General features: G+C 46.2%; 4 protein-coding genes and 1 long non-coding RNA gene across 13 annotated transcripts in view; 3 read left to right on the top strand and 2 right to left on the bottom strand.

The window, feature by feature from the left end:
* The first annotated feature begins 18 nt into the window (after positions 1-18).
* Positions 19-7,423, top strand: LOC125976295 (GDP-L-fucose synthase). 4 transcript variants are annotated; one of them, XR_011087513.1, is made up of 11 exons: positions 20-227; positions 1,499-1,599; positions 1,723-1,837; positions 1,920-2,048; positions 2,456-2,529; positions 2,876-3,009; positions 3,203-3,334; positions 3,413-3,492; positions 3,686-3,785; positions 3,862-4,004; positions 7,202-7,423. XR_011087513.1 is itself a non-coding variant. In XM_049732411.2 (10 exons), exons 1-10 carry the CDS (start codon positions 153-155, stop codon positions 3,915-3,917), a joined length of 996 nt encoding a protein of 331 aa, XP_049588368.1. In that variant the 5' UTR covers positions 21-152; the 3' UTR covers positions 3,918-4,115. The 4 variants fall into 4 exon arrangements, 3 of the variants coding, with proteins under 3 accessions (XP_049588367.1, XP_049588368.1, XP_049588369.1); XM_049732411.2 differs by lacking the exon at positions 7,202-7,423 and having other exon boundaries at positions 21-227; positions 3,862-4,115; XM_049732412.1 differs by lacking the exons at positions 20-227; positions 7,202-7,423 and adding an exon at positions 1,017-1,180 and having other exon boundaries at positions 1,496-1,642; positions 3,862-4,115.
* bmb (brambleberry) lies at positions 4,349-8,850 on the bottom strand. The gene is made up of 12 exons (XM_049732399.2): positions 8,007-8,850; positions 7,100-7,362; positions 6,827-6,955; positions 6,422-6,607; positions 6,119-6,341; positions 5,761-5,877; positions 5,509-5,688; positions 5,234-5,440; positions 5,026-5,158; positions 4,899-4,948; positions 4,540-4,646; positions 4,349-4,390 (listed from the first exon to the last, which is right to left on the bottom strand). Exons 1-11 carry the CDS (start codon positions 8,011-8,013, stop codon positions 4,636-4,638), a joined length of 1,506 nt encoding a protein of 501 aa, XP_049588356.1. The 5' UTR covers positions 8,014-8,850; the 3' UTR covers positions 4,349-4,390; positions 4,540-4,635.
* LOC137840667 (uncharacterized) lies at positions 8,789-9,178 on the top strand. The gene is made up of 2 exons (XR_011087514.1): positions 8,789-8,887; positions 8,970-9,178. It is a non-coding gene; the product is annotated as an uncharacterized lncRNA (long non-coding RNA).
* serpinb1 (serpin peptidase inhibitor, clade B (ovalbumin), member 1) lies at positions 8,923-11,799 on the bottom strand. 2 transcript variants are annotated; one of them, XM_049732408.1, is made up of 7 exons: positions 11,637-11,799; positions 10,911-11,093; positions 10,189-10,326; positions 9,998-10,115; positions 9,789-9,931; positions 9,522-9,689; positions 8,923-9,373 (listed from the first exon to the last, which is right to left on the bottom strand). In XM_049732408.1, the coding sequence occupies exons 2-7, from the start codon at positions 11,076-11,078 to the stop codon at positions 8,966-8,968; spliced, it is 1,143 nt and encodes a 380-aa protein (XP_049588365.1). In that variant the 5' UTR covers positions 11,079-11,093; positions 11,637-11,799; the 3' UTR covers positions 8,923-8,965. The 2 variants fall into 2 exon arrangements, with proteins under 2 accessions (XP_049588365.1, XP_068508200.1); XM_068652099.1 differs by having other exon boundaries at positions 10,911-10,977; positions 11,637-11,744.
* The window catches only part of mylk4b (myosin light chain kinase family, member 4b), a 20,745-nt gene continuing 13,164 nt past the window's right edge, over positions 9,549-17,129 (top strand). For 2 of the 5 annotated variants that reach the window (XM_049732394.2, XM_049732392.2), the window contains exon 1: positions 15,101-15,369. In XM_049732394.2, coding sequence (XP_049588351.1) covers positions 15,305-15,369 — 65 coding nt within the window. In that variant the 5' untranslated portion in view covers positions 15,101-15,304. Of the gene's footprint in view, positions 9,644-12,060; positions 12,142-15,100; positions 15,370-16,967; positions 17,079-17,129 lie in introns of those variants that run through there. The other 3 variants (XM_049732396.1, XM_049732395.2, XM_049732393.1) reach the window with 3 other exon arrangements.

Raw genomic sequence — 17,129 nt, 5'->3', positions numbered from 1 at the left:
CCGCCTACTGCCAGATGAATGCTGGGATAGGCTCCAGCACACCCGCGACCCCCCGTAGAGACAAGCAGTATTGAAAATGGATCGACGGGTTCCCTGCAGTTAGCTATAACGGTGCTCTAATTCAGTGTTTCCCGTACAGTGTGCTGTGAGAGATGTTCAGCTGTGCCGTGGGAAATTGTCCAACATTAATTACGGGGCGCATTGTAAACAGGATCGCCAAACCACTGGTCAGTTAGCGCAAGGCCTGGTCAGCCACTTGCTAATCGTGCATGCGTGGCAAATCGAAGAAGCTTGAGATTTCATGTTGTGGCATACTCAGTTTATGTCTGTTGCTGTGTGCTTTTACTAACAGTGACACTATGACGGCTGTGGTGCGTTTTCGGTCCGATGGAAATCAGAACATGTAGTTTAACGGGAGAACCTGGATTGTTCATTTTTCACCAACATAAAATACACAGTCAAGTCGAGACACCTCGACTGTGATAGCCACTCAGCCGCTGTCAGAACAGCAGAGCGTCTTTAAAAGTGACTTTGTTCTTAATATCGCAATATTTATAGAGCTAGTCTAAAACAGTAAACAAAGTCATATTAATTCTTTAGAATTTTGATCACAATCACTTTCAATAGTTTATTTCTTACACTGTCTAAAACCTTTTTTCAAAAACTCACTTTTATTTACAAAAGAAATACAATTTAAAGAATATTTAGTATTTATTTTTATTCAATCATTTGACTCTCCATACATATTTATACAGACAAATTTCACCACACCCAGATGTGTGTGACAACCATTGGGTCTTTACCTATTTTTATAGATAGAAATAGAATTTTACGTCTTTTGATGTAATATAACTGATTTTAATATAGAAGCCGGTGTAACACTTAACAGATTTTTGGTGGTGGTGTGCCTCGAGATTTTTTCCAATGAAAAGGTGTGCCGTGAATAAAAAAAGGTTGGGAAACACTGCTCTAATTTATAACTTCCGTTAAACAAAATGGCAAATTAGTTTTAATTTGAAGGCAAAACCGGAAGTGTCAGTTTGTTGTTACAACTTCGTAGTGGCGATATTGTGTGGTTAAACCACTGAGCTCGATTGACGGTTAAATTGTTTTTTTGCTTTCGTACGATAAGCACGTTGTTGTAGAAAAGGGGCCAAGTGAAACGTGTTTCTACGCGGAGGTATACATTTTATGCGGTTACATACATGCTTGCTAAAATGTGTTAGCTACATGGATTTTAACCTGAAACGTAGTTAGCGACTAGTTTAGTTGTGGCGATTACACTTAGAACTCGCACAAGTGTTCCTCCATTTTTTTTTTTTTAGAATGGAATCATTGCGTTAAATGTTCAAATATACAATAATCAACATTTGCGGCTGTCAAAGTTCTCCCTTTTTACCACTTATCTCTCCGTAGTTTCACTGCCCAGTCCAGTCAATTTGTCCGATGCCACGCAATTTAAAAGGTAGTCTATCTTCTTCTTGTTAATGTCCAGTAGAGCTGTCAGTGGCCAGATGAAGGTGTTGGTGACTGGAGGCTCCGGCTTGGTGGGGATGGCCATACAACATGTGGTGAAAGAGGAAGGGGCAGGCTACGAAGGTGAAGAGTGGATCTTCCTCTCCTCCAAAGATGCCGACCTCACGTGGGCACTCACTCAACTCTTATTTGAAAGTTGCTGTCAAAGGTCTCTAATCTCGATGCTTGTGTGCTTGGGTCTTGTAGGAGCATGCAAGAGACGCAGGAAGTGTTCAGGAAACACCAGCCCACCCATGTTATCCACCTGGCCGCCATGGTGGGGGGCCTTTTCAAAAATTTGAAGCGTAACCTGGACTTTTGGGTACATAAAAGTGCACTTTTTTGTTTTGGTACTCTTGATCAAACTCGTCACTTCCAGCAACTGTAGTATTTCTTCTCCTCAGAGGAATAACATCCACATCAATGACAACGTGCTGCAGGCCGCACATGAAGTAGGTGTGCTTAAGGTCGTCTCCTGTCTGTCCACCTGCATATTTCCTGATAAGACCGCATATCCCATCAATGAGACTATGGTAAGCGGCGGCATTTATTGGGTGTGTTTTACAGCAGGAACGGTACTCTGGTGACTGTTTGAGGTGTTTTGAGAACGTCAGACAAATAACCCCTTCTAAAACAGTGGTTGGAGTCTGATTTGTTCATAATTAGTAAAAACAGAATCAATGTCAGAAGAAGTGTCTGTATATTAAGTTGCGCTTTTGGAAGGTAATTCAGAATAAGGCTGAGATCACTGGCTTCTCTTTCCTATGCTGCTGAAACATGTTTTTTTTCATGTTGTGTTTTTACACAATATATTTTAATGGTCACTATACAGAAAATTCATAAAATTATGAAGGGCCCCCTCCAGAATTTCCTGTCTGCATCCGAATTGTGTGATATGCACAGTCTCATTCAGCTTGAATGTGTTTCTTTCACCCTGCAGATCCATAATGGCCCACCTCACGAGTCCAACTTTGGCTATGCCTATGCAAAAAGAATGTTAGATGTCCACAACAGGTGGGCATACTGAGTGCTTATGTGACTATTGACTTAACTGCAAAGGAGGAAGGGACACAACATTTCAGAGCTCTAAAGTTGCAGTTCTCAACAAAACAGCTTTCCACTTTGTCATCATAGGAGTAACTCTTACTGGTTACTGGTAATTTTGCTAACTGAGTTTAAAGGTCAATTCACTATCCTACCCAAATCTTAGCCTGGTGTTTTGACTTTTTCCGAATTTGCAAGCATACACTTGTGCTGGCTTTTATTAGGCTCGTGTTTACGGACATCTTTTTGTAATTTGCACTTTTCAACTCATTGTCTCGATTGCCAAAGTCTAATGTGGTGCATTGATGTCGTGCAGGGCCTACTTCCAGCAGCATGGACGCTGCTACACGGCTGTCATCCCCACAAACGTGTTTGGTCCCCATGACAACTTCGGCATTGAAGATGGCCACGTGCTGCCGGGCCTAATTCATAAAACCTACATTGCCAAAAGTAAGGTGCAACTTTTCAAGCAGACAAATGGGGATGCACAGCTTCGGCGCTTTACTTAAATTGACGCTTCAAGCGGTAGCGTCACTTCAAGTGTTTTTCATCCAAGACTTGACGAGCTATGATACACATGAAGCGACCCTATGACGTGTCAAAAATAAGTGCAGGCTATTGTGTGTCTCTGCACTGTTGTCAGAGGAGAACAAGCCCTTGGTGGTCTGGGGCTCCGGCACTCCCAAAAGGCAGTTCATTTACTCTTTGGACTTGGCTCGCCTCTTCCTCTGGGTTTTGAGAGAGTATCCTGAGGTGGATCCCATCATCCTTTCCGGTAAGTCTTTGTAGGGCATCCATCGCCGACTCGGAATATCCAGAATGACAATGAAACCGTTTTGTCTGTCGATGTGAGTCGGGGAGGAAGACGAAGTGTCAATCAAAGAAGCGGCCGACACGGTTGTGCAAGCACTGGACTTTAAAGGCCAAGTGGTTGTATCCTAAAATACAATATATGGTCATGTTTACTGCTGCAGCAGGTGTCTGGATGTCATTCCTCAGGAAAGTTATTTGATTTGCATAACTCACTAAATTGGACAGGAGTGAAACTGTATGAGACACATGCTGTACTTCACGTCAATGTCATGCCATTAAGAAACAGCTCTCGTTTCCTTGACCATCGCTGCAGTACGATCGCAGCAAATCGGACGGGCAGTTCAGAAAGACAGCCAGCAATGCAAAGCTGTGCGGCTACCTTCCACATTTCCACTTTACACCCTTCAAACAAGGTGGGACCATGAGGAAAAACGCTTCCGGCGGCAGTTTCGGATCAAGGCTGTCACCTGACTTCTGCCTTCCTTCCAGCTCTCAAGGAAACCTGCGACTGGTTTGTTACACACTACGACACAGCTCGCAAGTGAAGTTGTTGACGAAATCCGAGTGGCGGGATGGAGAGCGGCCAGGTGACAGCCTCGCCCAGCTGCAGAGACCAAGTTGTCCAGAAAAAGGTTACAAAAAGCAAACATGAATTTCATTGTCGTGTGTATCATGTGGGGAAAATCCGATCGATTCTTCGTGGTTTGCCGCAGTTCCACATTAAATGGCCTGCCCAACTCAAATCTGTTTTTACTCTTGGTAAGTATCATCTGAGTCAAACAAGTTTTGCTTTAAATTTATTACAGATTGTTTAAAAAGGACAGTTGGTGCCTGGAAGGGGGTTAAAAAGTAAGCAATACATAGACGTACAAATTTCAAGGTCACATTTTAGTTGAGTGAAGAGGAGTCGAGTTTGTCTTGATGGATTCTGCAGTAATCTCGTCCAAACAGCGCTCTCTTTTTGCACACTTTCCTTGCTTTGGTGATCGACTTGCAGAACGGACGCCCTAATAGAGAGCTGAAAAGACCGGCAATTGCAATTTTCTACATAAATTCATGCAATAACCGTTGGCCGTATCAGCATTTTGAGCATACGACTTCTCTTGAATGCCAAACAACAACTTTGCTCTCAACAGTTACTTGGCGCAACAAGCAACAGCCACTGACCTGGTGCTCATTGATGGCAAGGGAGATGCGCGTCTTGAGTCATTCGCCAAGTGAGAGTCATTCAAAGAGTCAAAAGGCTTTCTGCAGGGAATATCGTCAATCAAACCCTTGAAAACAGACAAAAAAGAGTCAATTACTACGATTCTGCGATTGCAACCTTCCTTCAACGAGCTTACTGCTGAAAGAACAGGCTGGGTTAGAAAAGGAGGAAGGCAGTGATGTGCTGGTCTACTTGCTGCCAGTTTCGTGTGGGAAGATCCTGCAGCTGGAGCAAGATCACGTGCATGGCACGAGAACATTCCGTCCGAGCCGTTCTTACAACCTTCTTGGACGATTTGATAGATTCAAACTTGACGTACCAGTTTTTTGCTTCAGCAGCTGGTTCTGTTCACTGCAACGGTACTCTTTCCTGAGGGCAAAAAGATGCCATGAGGTACCATGAAATACTCTATACTTTTTGGCACCAAAGAAGCTTGGCAAACTCACTTGTGTGGTGCCGAGGATCGCGGGTATGTGTCGCAGGACTCTCGTGGCTCCACCGACGGTTCAAACGGGAACGCAGCAGACGCTCTGCCTCTGCTCGGAAAATGAACCCGTAACTGGCTGACAAACCGATGTCCTGAGGAGGCCAAGAAAACGGAGCTGCAACAGATCAACACGCCAATTGTGCTGGCAGCCGGCTTCAAGCTCATACCAAGCCAAAGCGTGACCATTAGGTAGCCGAGACTCGCCGGACCCAGCGCTGGCTGCCCGTTGACCTCAGCCACTGCGTTCAAGGGCACAGTAAGCAGCAACGCGACCCGAGAGAAAACCGGACAACACAGGAACGACTGGAGGACAGCAAACAGCAGGAAATAGCCGGCGTGTTTGACGCACGTCCACATGGCGGTGACGCTGAAACCTGGAAAGGCAACAAATGCCACTTCGAAAAGGGGAGGGGAGGCGACCTGATCAGCAAGTGTAACTCACCCGCCCAATCGAGGTAACCTCGAATGGTGTCGAGCCGTTGCTCTATGCGGCCCCGCGTTTCGTCCAAGAAGCGCAGCACCACACCCAGACTGATGTTCATGCTTTCCAGTTTGCTCATGACATCGACGTAGTAGCGCAAAGTCCGCTCTTGGTACTGGACAAACTCTGACACGCTGTTGTCTGAAGACACAGGTCGGCTCATGTCAAAACTGACTCATCTAACTTGCAAGCGTCAGATTGGACTTTTGATACCTAGTTTTTGCTGAATGTCCTGAGCTTGGTGTCTGACGTGCTCCAGGTCTTGAACGATGGCTCTGTGTCTGTCCTGCACTTGGGAGCCTTGCATCTGCACATTCTCACGAACAAGCGCTGCAGCAGAAAAGGCAGCATTGGACTGGTTCACAACCGCAGCTGCTAAAACTTACAACTCAGGTAGATTGTGTGGGATTGGGTCTTCTGCATATTCTGACAAAGGGAATCAAAAGCGCAACGTTCCCACTGCACATTTAAGTCATCAAATTAAATCTATAAAGATTTGAGCTTGACTCACACTTAGAACCCACTGCTAAATCCTCTCCAATAGGAGCCAAAGAAGCGCAAAAGCTCTCACCCATTCGATCGGTAATTTCCCGGATGAGCCGGGCCACCAGTTCTTGTCCTGAGGCAATGAAGGCTTTCTCCTGAGCCAGACGCTGCAGGTTGTCTCTCAGATCACTTTGCATTTGACTCTGGCCTTCATGCAGCTTGACCTGCTGAGTCTGGAGCTCACCGTGGCCCTTCAGGAGCTGGTCCAGTGACGCTGCCATCAGCTCTCTTAGCTCCAATTGGCCGTCCTGACACAAAACACTCAAATCAGTATCCCAAAAAGTAATTGTAATTCTGGTCAAACAGAAAACACATGCACGCTACCTACCTTGAGGTCTTCCATTGCAGCTAGTTGGCTGGCAGCTGTGGAGATGAGCATGTTTACGGTGCGCTCTGCCCTGAGCCGAAAGAGTTGCTGGCGAATCGCGTAGCACACGGCGCGAGCCCTGTTGCTCACGATGTGATAGGCGTTCCACGTGTCCGGGTCCATCGCTGCCGTGCATTCCTTTATGCTCTGAAATTGCAAATGGTAAACGTAACCATCACCTTAAAGTAATGGAAGCATTTTTGCTTCCCAAAATTCAGGTTACGGTACCGGTACTTAGTGCAATGCTATATAGAGATCAGTTATTTGGGAGGACCAGACAATAAGTGGACATGCACAGAACTTGGTCATTTATAGTCGTGTGGAATTTCACGGCTTACCATGTGTTGTGTACATTTTGCGGCTTACCATGTGTTGTGTACATGAATACGTTGTGCGTCCCTCAATCTGTGCCTGGCAGTTGAACAATGTGACACCCAGTTTCGCCAGTTCCTCTTCTGAGAGACCTTCACAGCTCACTTTTAACTGAGCAACCACCTACACAGAACAGTATGCTAAACTTTTCTCGAAATGCCATCACACCAATTGTATGATACGACCGTGAGAACATCTGGAATCAACGTTCGAAATCAACACAACGTCACTATTTGCCTCAATTTTTAGTTCCAATGTTGTGATTACCTTGTGGTGGCAGCTGTCTAGAGGACTGAGCTCCATCTGCTTGGCCTCAGACAGGAACCTCTCATCAGCGGTTGACATTTTAAACTGTGCTTCCTTTGCTAGAATGGCATCTGCAGATGGAGGAGGAGGCGCTGTTTCTGCTGGAGGATGCTCAGTCTGCCTCAGCCATTCAAAGAGCCCGGTGGCTGCTGGTATCCAGTTGGAAAAGATGCAGAGCAGCAGGAGGCAATTGCGGTAGGACAAGAGGTGACCCATGCCTGCAACTATATCACATTTGTTTAGTAACTCTAAAAGCAGTGCTCCATAAACGCTTCATGAATGTAATGGTGTACTACATTTTAAAGACCCACACTAGCAAAATGAAACTCTTTAAATGGGATATTTTTGCACCCACATTTATTGAACCATACACGTCAGTTATGTGTAATACGTATATGAACTTCACTTTTTTTTAATACAAAATTAAGGAGGTTAAAATTGCCCAATCATCAGCGATGTTTTGCCCAGACATGCACGCTGCAAGACGGAAGCTGGATGTAGCATCAAAAAGAGCCTCTTTCTGCACAGATAAAATTGTGGCAAACTACACACATTCTAACCAAGTGATAAAACCACACCAACAAGGACACGCAATCGTGGCACTCGTGATGCATGCATCCGTATGTGCATTTGTAACAAAGTTTATTTGTCGTTCGGATGTATTTTCAAGATGAAACTAAAATGAACTAGACACTTTACAGCAAACTTAATTCGACCTTTTCTAAAAAAAAAAAAAAAAAAAAAAAACTGAATGGCTGCATACATATTTAAAATTACATTTATGGCAATATTAGTGATAAAACAAAATACATTGCGATGGCACTAACTGAAGTTTAAACATAAAGAACAAGGATACATTTCAACCTACCAGTCATTTGATGTTGCAAAGCAACAATCAAACGTGAATAATATTCACTGAATATCGGTGCTGTCACGCGGCTGATAGAAATAACTCTTTTATGTGCGCACGGAATCTCCGCCCTTTTCAACGCACAAGCATCCAACGGCCAAAGTGGGCAAGCTAAGGGTGCGCTCGATTTAAAAGCCAGGGTGACACGAAAGTATTTGTCATGCGCGTTCAGGACCGTTTTCCATTATTTCTTCTCGGCCCTAGGAATAGGTGACATCGCTTGCTTGTACACAAAGTTCAGAATTTTGTCGTAATATTTGTTTATATTTTTAAGATGACGATTCAGTTGACCATAAAATTTCATGTAGTACTATAGTAGTCAAGATATTATAATATCTTGAAGCTACAGGTGGAGTTGATATGAGACAAGTTGATAGCTTCAAATATACACGTGGGCACTGGGCAAACACAAAAATAGCCATAAAGGACACCATCTGGGCGAATGTGCAAAGAAAGATGCCGCCCGTTTTGTGCACAGTTAGCTATAAGGTTAAAATCAAGCCAACTTTGATAGCGTCACAGCTGCCTTGTTTGGTTGATAACGCAGGTGTGTCCAAGTCGTTAGCATTTCAGTAGTAGCCTACGATTATCATCCTCAATTCAAAATTAAAACCAAATAATCAAGTGGACTTGGGCGGTTAAAGATTGTGTTTTGTCAACAACGTGCAACAAAGTGCAGTACATACGGACGAGCGTAGGACACAAACCTCGCCACCAGGTAGCACTGCTTGACAACCAAATACGCGAAAACGTACTCAGCAAGGCAGGATTTGGGGCTCAAACTACCGGATTTTCTAACCGCTCATCCACCACACCGTCAAATTATTGAATATTTCGATGTATGCTTGGTACAAAAAAAAAAACGTAGCCGCCGTTACATTTTTGTTTTTTATTTGATTTGAGTTGATCTTATTTGTCTAGTGAGGAGAGGAGAACCTTCCGAGGAAAAGGATGGCATTGGACTTATTGTGCCTAATGTAGAAGAGGAAGGGGTGGTCGGCCGTGAAGTGTTCCTCCCTGAGCATGCAGAAGGACGCGATGCCGGCAGTGGCTGCGGCAGCCTCGGTGCCCTCCTCGTTGACCTCCACGAAGGCTTTGTGGGCCACCGTGGACAGAGAAAGGCCCCCCTCGCCATTCATTCCGGAAAGGTCGGCCTTGGCAGCGCAAAAGACATCTGTCATGCCCAGTTTGGCCAAAGGTTCATTGAGCTCGTACTCCTCTTCCAGTTTGAACTTTGGCAGATGGACACGGATCTCGGAGTGGATGTCCATGCTATCTTTGTTGGTCCACTCACTCAGCTTTGACTGGGTAAGCTCCTTCTCTAGCTACACCAAAACAACACGTACGGGTCTTTAAGTACTTGCAAATAAGCCTACAGGGAGAGCAGTTGTCTCCCTGCGACCGTGAGCTTCTTGCAGATACATCAAACTTGGTGCTTAGTGCATGAATCTGAAAGATGAAGATTGAAGGTACCTTAAGCAGTGGTTCTGTGCCATCAGTCGTCTCCTCGGGAAGCAGGATGACCATGCTGAGCTGGTCGTCTACATACGGCAACTCCAGGATTTGCAGACCCAGCTCGGGGATGTAGTTGTAAGGTATTTTCTTCATCATATACATCATATTCACCGTCGTGGTCACATTCTGACAAATGTCGAAACCGAGACAGGTTTACATCTGACCAGCCGTTACGATCGTACCCCAGCCTCTATGTTCTGCTCAGATCTCCTGCTGTAGTTTCACCTGGTTGACTTTGAAGGGCATCTCCTTGGTGTTTGTCGGATCGAAGCGATGCTTCCAGTTGCCTTTGAAGTAGATGGCGTTGACCAGAGCCAATCTGGTCATGCTGCTGAGCGTTCCCGGCTTCAGAAGGTCTTGAATCTTGTCTGAAAGCAAAGCAACCTGTGCGTTTTGCATTCAGCACTACACGTTTGGCTGGGACGAGGTCTTACTCTCGGTGCGCTCCTCCACCCAGCCATTAATCTCTGCCCTGCACGCCTCTGGAGCCCCGATGAAATCAACGGTCTTCAGATCAGCTTCATAGTACTTCTGTGTGGCATCGAGGAATTCCTGCCAGCAAACAAGGCCTCAGACATGGAGTGTCATACTTTTCAAAGGCAGAGTCCAGGCCCTGAAAACTCACAGAGAGGAAATGGGAAGTGGTTTCTCCATAAAGGCGATTGGCCACTTTCAGGGTGTACGTCGCTGAGGGAGAGTTGATGTCAGTGTTGAGAGCTTGGAAGTCTGCGTGGATGCGTTTACCAGATGTGAAGGACAGGGCCTGGCAACAGAGACATTTGTTTGGAATCTCACACAAGAGCTCACTCAGATGCCCTGTCAGATGCCCACTTAAGACCTTCACACCTTTTACTTTCACTCAAAGAAACTGAAGGGGAAGACTAGACTGCCAGCAGCAAGTATGAGCAGAGTCTTCTTTAAAGTTAAAGTCCCAAGTTCCAATGATCATTGTCACACACACATCTGGGTGTGGTGAAATTTGTCCTCTGCATTTAACCCATCCCCATGTGATTTTGATCCATCCCCTGGGGGAGAGGGGAGCAGTGAGCAGCAGCGGTGCCGCGCTCGGGAATCATTTGGTGATCTAACCCCCCAATTCCAACCCTTAATGCTGAGTGCCAAGCAGGGAGGCAATGGGTCCCATTTTTATAGTCTTTGGTATGACCCGGCCGGGGTTTGAACCCACAACCTTCCAGCCTCAGGCCGGACACTCTACTAGTAGGCCACTGAGCTGAGTTATTTAAGGAATAATAACTAATCCGGCTCTGAAGGTTCTTTTCATATCTGGTAAATAGACATCTTAGATGCGATGTCACCCGAATTGCATGCGGAAGCACCGCTGCTTACCTGGGCCATCTGTGTCGCTGTGTCCCCTTTGGCTCCCAGGTAAACCATCGCCAACGCTGAGCTAATGCTGAGCGGGGAGACAAAGAGGTTTCCACTGGGGTTTGTCAGGCTCAGGCTGCGCAGCAGCTCCAGAGCAAAATTTGTATTGGATACGCTGAGAGCGGCCATTGTTGAAATATTTCCCTAGAACGAGATAAACGCATGACTTGCATACCTGTGCATGCGGAAAAACAACAGGCCTAATAAATTAGTTTTCAATTTGTCAATTTTTGAACGTTTTTTTTTTTTTTTTTAATTTGCTTCTCTTGACCAGATTACCTTTTCAATAGCAGGTGTACAAGACTGAAAGGACAGCAATGTGCCTCCAACAGGCGACTCATGCGATAATTTAAGTACTTTTCAAACATATTATTCTTTTGTTGTCATTATTCTCATTTGCATCTTTTAGCTCTTCAGCTGATTTCGTGTGAGTGTGTCAGAAAAACAATGCAAAGTTGCAGTTGGCAGATAACGGCACACTGGAAAGCAGGAAACAGGCAATGGAAGTCGCACGCAGTCGGACAAACTACTCATTTGTCGTTTCGAGTTGGCTATCGCGTCAACGTAACGCGACTTTTAACTTTAATTTTTTAACGTGAAGGAGAATTTGCACGATAAGGAACGTTCAACGCTGTCAACTTCTATTTGAGTTGTTGCTTTAGCAGTTGGTCCGCTTTGCTTACTTACTCTTTTCCACGCGCTTGATTTCCGTGAGAGGTAAAAGCAGAGCAAGTAATGTGTCCAGAGGTGCGCTCCGGAATCCAATTGACACTCGGGCGCGGCTCGCTCTGTTCACTGTGTTTGGACTGCTGTGTGTGGGCGGGATGCGCGTGACTGAGCAAGTGCGACGATAAGACAAACAAAGTCAACAGTCAGCATGCATCCACACAGGGCGCTTTTGTTTTGTCAGTATAACTAACACAGTCCAACACACCCATCATAGCTGACTTATTGAAAATACACACACACCGAGCAGTTTGATTTGTGTACATTGAAACAGAGGAGGCAAAACTACTAACTACTCATAGCACTCATGTGGCTTCGCTCATATTGTAGACAACAAACTTTGAATTCTAATGCAGCTAATACATCTCACTTGTGTGTTTTTCAGATGGGATAAAGAACTGCTTCATGACGACGACTGAGCACGTCCGCCGCAAATCATTTTCTTGAAGACGGACAACAAGAGGGAGTAAGTACAAAGTCGTGACAAACGCAATTGCTCAAGTCAAGTACACGTAGCCCCGAGAACTCGACATAACTTTGTCACAAAATTCTGCGGTTGTACTTTGTCATGTATTGCCACTGCATTTAGAGACGAGGATGTCAATTGAGTGGAGATGTCTAAATGCTGATTGATTTATGGACGGCAAATGTGTGCGGTCTGGCGGGCGTTTGCCAGGAAAACAGGTTCTTGTTTGCAAAGGTGTGTTCCATGTGATTTATGGTGCGGATTTCAGCTCGTCACGCCAGCTGGCTTACAGCGTAGCCTCGGCAACCGTGATCAACAGCTCTGATTTATGGCGACCTTTGCACCGCCGATGTCGCTTTCATAAGCAGCAGCAGCATCGTGTAGCCGTGCTCACAAAGTTTTCCTTGAAAGTCTGCCAAGAAGGACGGATACATACGTCGGAATGGGTGGCGTTCATTGCTTGATTGATGAGTACCGTAGAGCTGTGCTCTCTGAATGACCGTGGTGAGATAAGTAGTAACAACCTGTTATCCGTCTCTGTTATCTGCTTTTGTACACATTAACTTGAGACCTTCGAGGACAAACTAACTCTTCAGTTTGCAAAGGTTAAATCATGTTCTTGTCCCTTTTTGAAAGTGGTGCACAAATTGATGCCTTTAATGTATCTTATGCTCAATTTAAAAAAACAAAAACAAAACTCAATTGCACCTTTTGTATTTAGAATGAGAGCAACAGGACAACAATGGCGGCTGGCGAGTCGTCAAGCAACAACTCTGGGCCTCCTCGATATATTTGTGTTGGGCGAGAGGGCAGCCGACCCGACCGGCTGGATGATGATTTAATTTCACACAATGGTAGAGCATCGCGTTGTTGTTTGTTCAGTGTGGGGGAAAAAGAGCAAAGCAGCATTGCCCAACAATCTGCCGGCTCGGCAACGATTCAGGGATGCTCCTCCAACCGCGCCTGGCAGTAGCAGTCTGACGTGACTGCTTAACCCTTGTTCTTGCCATCGCCGCTTCACGAAGCCTTCTCCATTTGCAGCACTCATCAATGGGAGACGAAGGGCCCTAAGCGGCGAGTCTGTTCCAGGTGTCCAATAACAGGTCTCGCTTTCATTGCTGTCCTGGAGTTGACGAGGTTCCCAAGGCAAACATAATATCGCTTGGACGGCGGGTCGTGTCGAGGGCGGGAGAGAGGGCGGGACTAGCATTAGGCAGCATCTTGCGGCAGTAGTTCACATGAGGATACAAACAGCAAATGTAGCGTAGCCTAGCAGCATTCAGTTTGGATCTGTCCGCCCCCCCCCCCCCCACCAGATTGCAGTCATTTAAGTCTTTCAAAAGATTGAAGGATGCCTTTTGAGTTAATTCAGCCATGGAGACACCATCTAGAAGAAGTCAACATTTGTTGACATCTAAAACGGCGTGTTCTGTTGGCAGCACACAATGTTCAGAAGGAGGCTCCTTTATCGGCTTTTTTACGAGTGCGAGATAACGCGCACCGGCAGCCAAGGTCGGCCCTGTTCGGCCCCTGCTCGTGTGCTTGTTTTTAATCGTCTTTGTCACGCCGGCCGCGAGCCTCCAAACGCTTTTACGCTCGCTGAAACCGTGTGCCATCCACTTCTCCAAACTACAAAACAAATAAAAGGTTTGATCCCTAAACCCCGACAGCTGGCACATGAGAGGCCCTGCGGGAACAGCGCTCTCAATAAGGTGCTATTGTGGAAAAATGCAAACGTGATGAGCAGATTGTTCCACAACAATGACGGCTGGCAGCGCAAAGCCCAGCTTTGCTGGCCGACCTCTTCCTCGATACGATCCAATACAAGGTGAGCTGAGCCTAAAAGGTCATTCTGTTCGAATTAAAATATTTTTTTTTAAAGATGCCAAACATCATTTATGTCTACTTTGACATTTTTTGAAAGCAATAGCTTTCTCTTGTGCTGCAGGCACAGTATGGGATGAGGAATGCCTGAGAACCCCACCATCCCTTTTTGGCAAACACGGGTACCCTCCACAGTCCGCCGAGTGCGGCACGCCACGCCTTTCCATGAGTCTCTTCAGGTGCATACAGTGGACATGCTGTAAGGTGTTGAAAATGTTTTTCCACCTGCCCCCCTGCAATAGGCCCCTGCGTGCCCCAATCTCGATGCGTAGAAGCTAAATATAGCAAATGTGGAGCATGAACATTTGGTCGGGGCGACGCAGCGGGTGGGATGTAAAGCACTTTTAAACCCAACGGCAACAGATCCCGCTCTGGCCAATTAGCGCATGGAATACATTGCGACAACAGGATGGAGCGCCAGGAAAACACACCAACAAATGCTTGGACACATACTTTCCAATGACATTCTGGAATATTTCATGTCACATGGTGAAACTTGACATTTACGTAGATGAATAAGTGAATGAGGTCTTGTTTAAGAAACAAGAAGTGTACATTTCCGTACTTCTGCTTTAAAATTTTGTAATTATGGGCTACACTGATTGCAGCTCGATGACAGCGTGTCTTAATGAATCGCTGTCATCCTGCTTCTTGCGTATGTGTGCGTATGTATTTGGCCTCAGACTATTCAGCAAACAGGCACATGTCATTTGTCAGAGCGTGAAACAAAGAATTTATCAAGAGCCTCTCTAGATTTGGTTGCTATTCTAGGAGCAGGCCCTTGGCGAGTCCCAAAGTGTGATTAGAGGAGCAGCGGTGTGGTTACGAGAGCTGAGATTGAACAATGCTGCCTTCTGAAAAAGCCAAACAAAGCAAAAGCAAAGCGTCTGCTGCTTTTCAGTCTCGAGTTGGCCGAGGTCCTGACTGGCTGGTGGGTTGGCCGGCTGGCTGTCATCTCTCGTGTTGCGGAAACACGCGGCGCTGCTGTGGCATAGTGCGCGCTCCTTCATAACAAGACGTGTTCCCTGCAACACTTCCTCTCAGACGCAACCCCCAGCTCTCCTCGAACCCCCCCCCCCCCCCCCCCCCCATCTGTGCTTATCCTGGGACATCTGCGGCTACCGCACAAGTGCCATTAGCAGCTCGACTTTGGGATCGAGCTCTCCTCTCGGAGAAGCCCTTACCGGAACAAACACCTCGAGCTTGAATCACTGTGATCGATTGGGAACTCGTTTCAGAGCTCGACAGGAATCCTGGGGAGAGATCCTCCACCACGTCCATGAGAAGCATGGGAGGAAAGGAAAAGAAGATCCTAGTGATCGCCAATGTTCCCAGCTATGAAGGGTCAGTCCTTTTCATTTGAAACTGCAACTTTTTTTTGTCCTCAGTTGTAAGAGCTTGTCTTGTGCAGAAATGCAGTGCAAATTGACTCTGGTGGGATCCTCGTGTTTTAAATTCTGACACTGGTATTTATGAGATGCACTGCAAGGTGCAACATATCAAGCCGTTTTGCACACATTGTGCATCTTTGCATTTAGGATGGACACCTCCTCATCAAGTAGGCTTGCTCTATTTCTTGACGTTATTTTCGTCTATCTTTTGGAAAGTAGTGGTTGAGACAAATATAAAAAGTGGCTGGAAATCAAATGCTGGAAAGAAAATCATCATAATACTGGCATAGCACAAAAAAAAAAAAGCGCAAGTGTGTTTCTCTGCTGTGCACTAAAATAAGATCTTGGCTTTGTTCTTGACGACATGGAAAAGCACATTGAGTGGAAGTTCTACAGTTACACCATCTTGCAGAGTTGTGACAGTGTGAAGGACCCGAGCGGCTGCAGGCGCTGAAAATGTCATACAAGTTGGAGCGTGCACTCAACGCGCCATCTGTCTGCGCACGCTGAAAAACACCCAAGCGGAGTTCATTTTTCAGCCGCCCCGTTACGGGCTGGCCCCAAACAGTTTGGCTCCTCGGCTGGGCGACTTGCCACGAACACAGCTCAGCGGCGATGCCGACGGCTGCTTAATTGGCTGCCGGCTGAAGTCAACTGGCTGTTTAATTAGGGAGCTTGTGACGAGGGAATTTGTCAAGATCATTATGTCAGCCAGGCAACCTGTTTATTTTGGTGACAAGGGGTCTTTTTGTTGTTGAACAGCTTCTCCTCTTCTCCCTGTGTCTGTCTGTGTTGTCTTTTGTGTCCACTCTGAGTGTCACCGTACGTCTGAGCCATGACGCTGTGTTCTATTCTATCCAAACACACATGCTCCAACACCTCAGCCGCATTCCCGGGCTTTGATAGCCGTTTCCATGCCACTCCAAAACAAGGACATCGGACGCCACTGGGAGAGCGTTCCCCTCCACCTCTGCGCGATTCCTTGCGACCAGTCGAAGCGGCCGCCATGAAAAGCCGCCTACCGAGCCCGATTGCCTGGCAACAAGCCTCGCGGTGGCTCTTTGGGACCAAAGCGCTTCTTCGCTGATGGAGCTTTTCTATTTGACCTGCATGACTTCGTGTGCTCGGGCGTACCAAAAATAAAGCTCTTTAAAGCAACTTGACCCGGGATCACCCATACTGGTCGATGCATTTGGGCTTTCACGAGCTGTTGGCTGTCAACACCGCTTTGGAAGGTATGGCACGGGCCAATGCCTCAAAACGCCAACGTTGAAGGCATTTCTTTGCCAGGCCAGCTGTTGTGTGTCACAGTCAGCCATGAAAGTCACCACTCGGCTGCTCAAATACTTCTAAAGTTGAAATGATTGGCTTTTTATTTTTGGCTGGATTGGGAATTGTACGACATTATTTATGATGCAAATGTCCACTCATCCGATTGTCTCAGCTGAATTGTGTCAGAAGTGTTCATCCACACTTTACCAATTTGATCAGACACTTTGGAGGACGAGAAACCCCCAAGCTTCTGACCACATTTTTGCTCTTTTTTTGAAGGTTGCTTGCCGCTTTCTCATATCATTTCTGGCTCCGCCAAAGGTCATGACCAAAGATCACAAAAGAAAAAGATGTCTTCATGGCGCTCTTAATTGAAAGTGCATCATACCGGTATACAAACATTTGTTATATGTTTGTGTTCACGTGTTTGGAATCCGCGTT

Source organism: Syngnathus scovelli, chromosome 10 (assembly GCF_024217435.2).
Source record: "Syngnathus scovelli strain Florida chromosome 10, RoL_Ssco_1.2, whole genome shotgun sequence".
Taxonomy (NCBI): domain Eukaryota; kingdom Metazoa; phylum Chordata; class Actinopteri; order Syngnathiformes; family Syngnathidae; genus Syngnathus; species Syngnathus scovelli.
This window is presented reverse-complemented; position numbering and strand designations above follow the sequence as displayed.

Excerpts from the sequence above, each read along its gene's own strand:
- LOC125976295 (XM_049732410.2), top strand. The coding sequence starts at position 153 with ATGTTCAGCTGTGCCGTGGGAAATTGTCCAACATTAATTACGGGGCGC. Across the intron at positions 228-1,498 it reads ACAGGATCGCCAAACCACTG|AGCTGTCAGTGGCCAGATGA; the intron begins GTCAGTTAGCGC and ends AATGTCCAGTAG. Across the intron at positions 1,600-1,722 it reads GGAAGGGGCAGGCTACGAAG|GAGCATGCAAGAGACGCAGG; the intron begins GTGAAGAGTGGA and ends TGGGTCTTGTAG.
- bmb (XM_049732399.2), bottom strand. Across the intron at positions 6,608-6,826 it reads ATTCATGTACACAACACATG|AGCATAAAGGAATGCACGGC; the intron begins GTAAGCCGCAAA and ends TTGCAATTTCAG. Across the intron at positions 4,949-5,025 it reads CGATCCTCGGCACCACACAA|GAAAGAGTACCGTTGCAGTG; the intron begins GTGAGTTTGCCA and ends TTTTGCCCTCAG.
- serpinb1 (XM_049732408.1), bottom strand. The coding sequence starts at position 11,078 with ATGGCCGCTCTCAGCGTATCCAATACAAATTTTGCTCTGGAGCTGCTG. Across the intron at positions 10,327-10,910 it reads CAGCGACACAGATGGCCCAG|GCCCTGTCCTTCACATCTGG; the intron begins GTAAGCAGCGGT and ends CTCTGTTGCCAG. Across the intron at positions 9,932-9,997 it reads GGTGGAGGAGCGCACCGAGA|ACAAGATTCAAGACCTTCTG; the intron begins GTAAGACCTCGT and ends CTTTGCTTTCAG.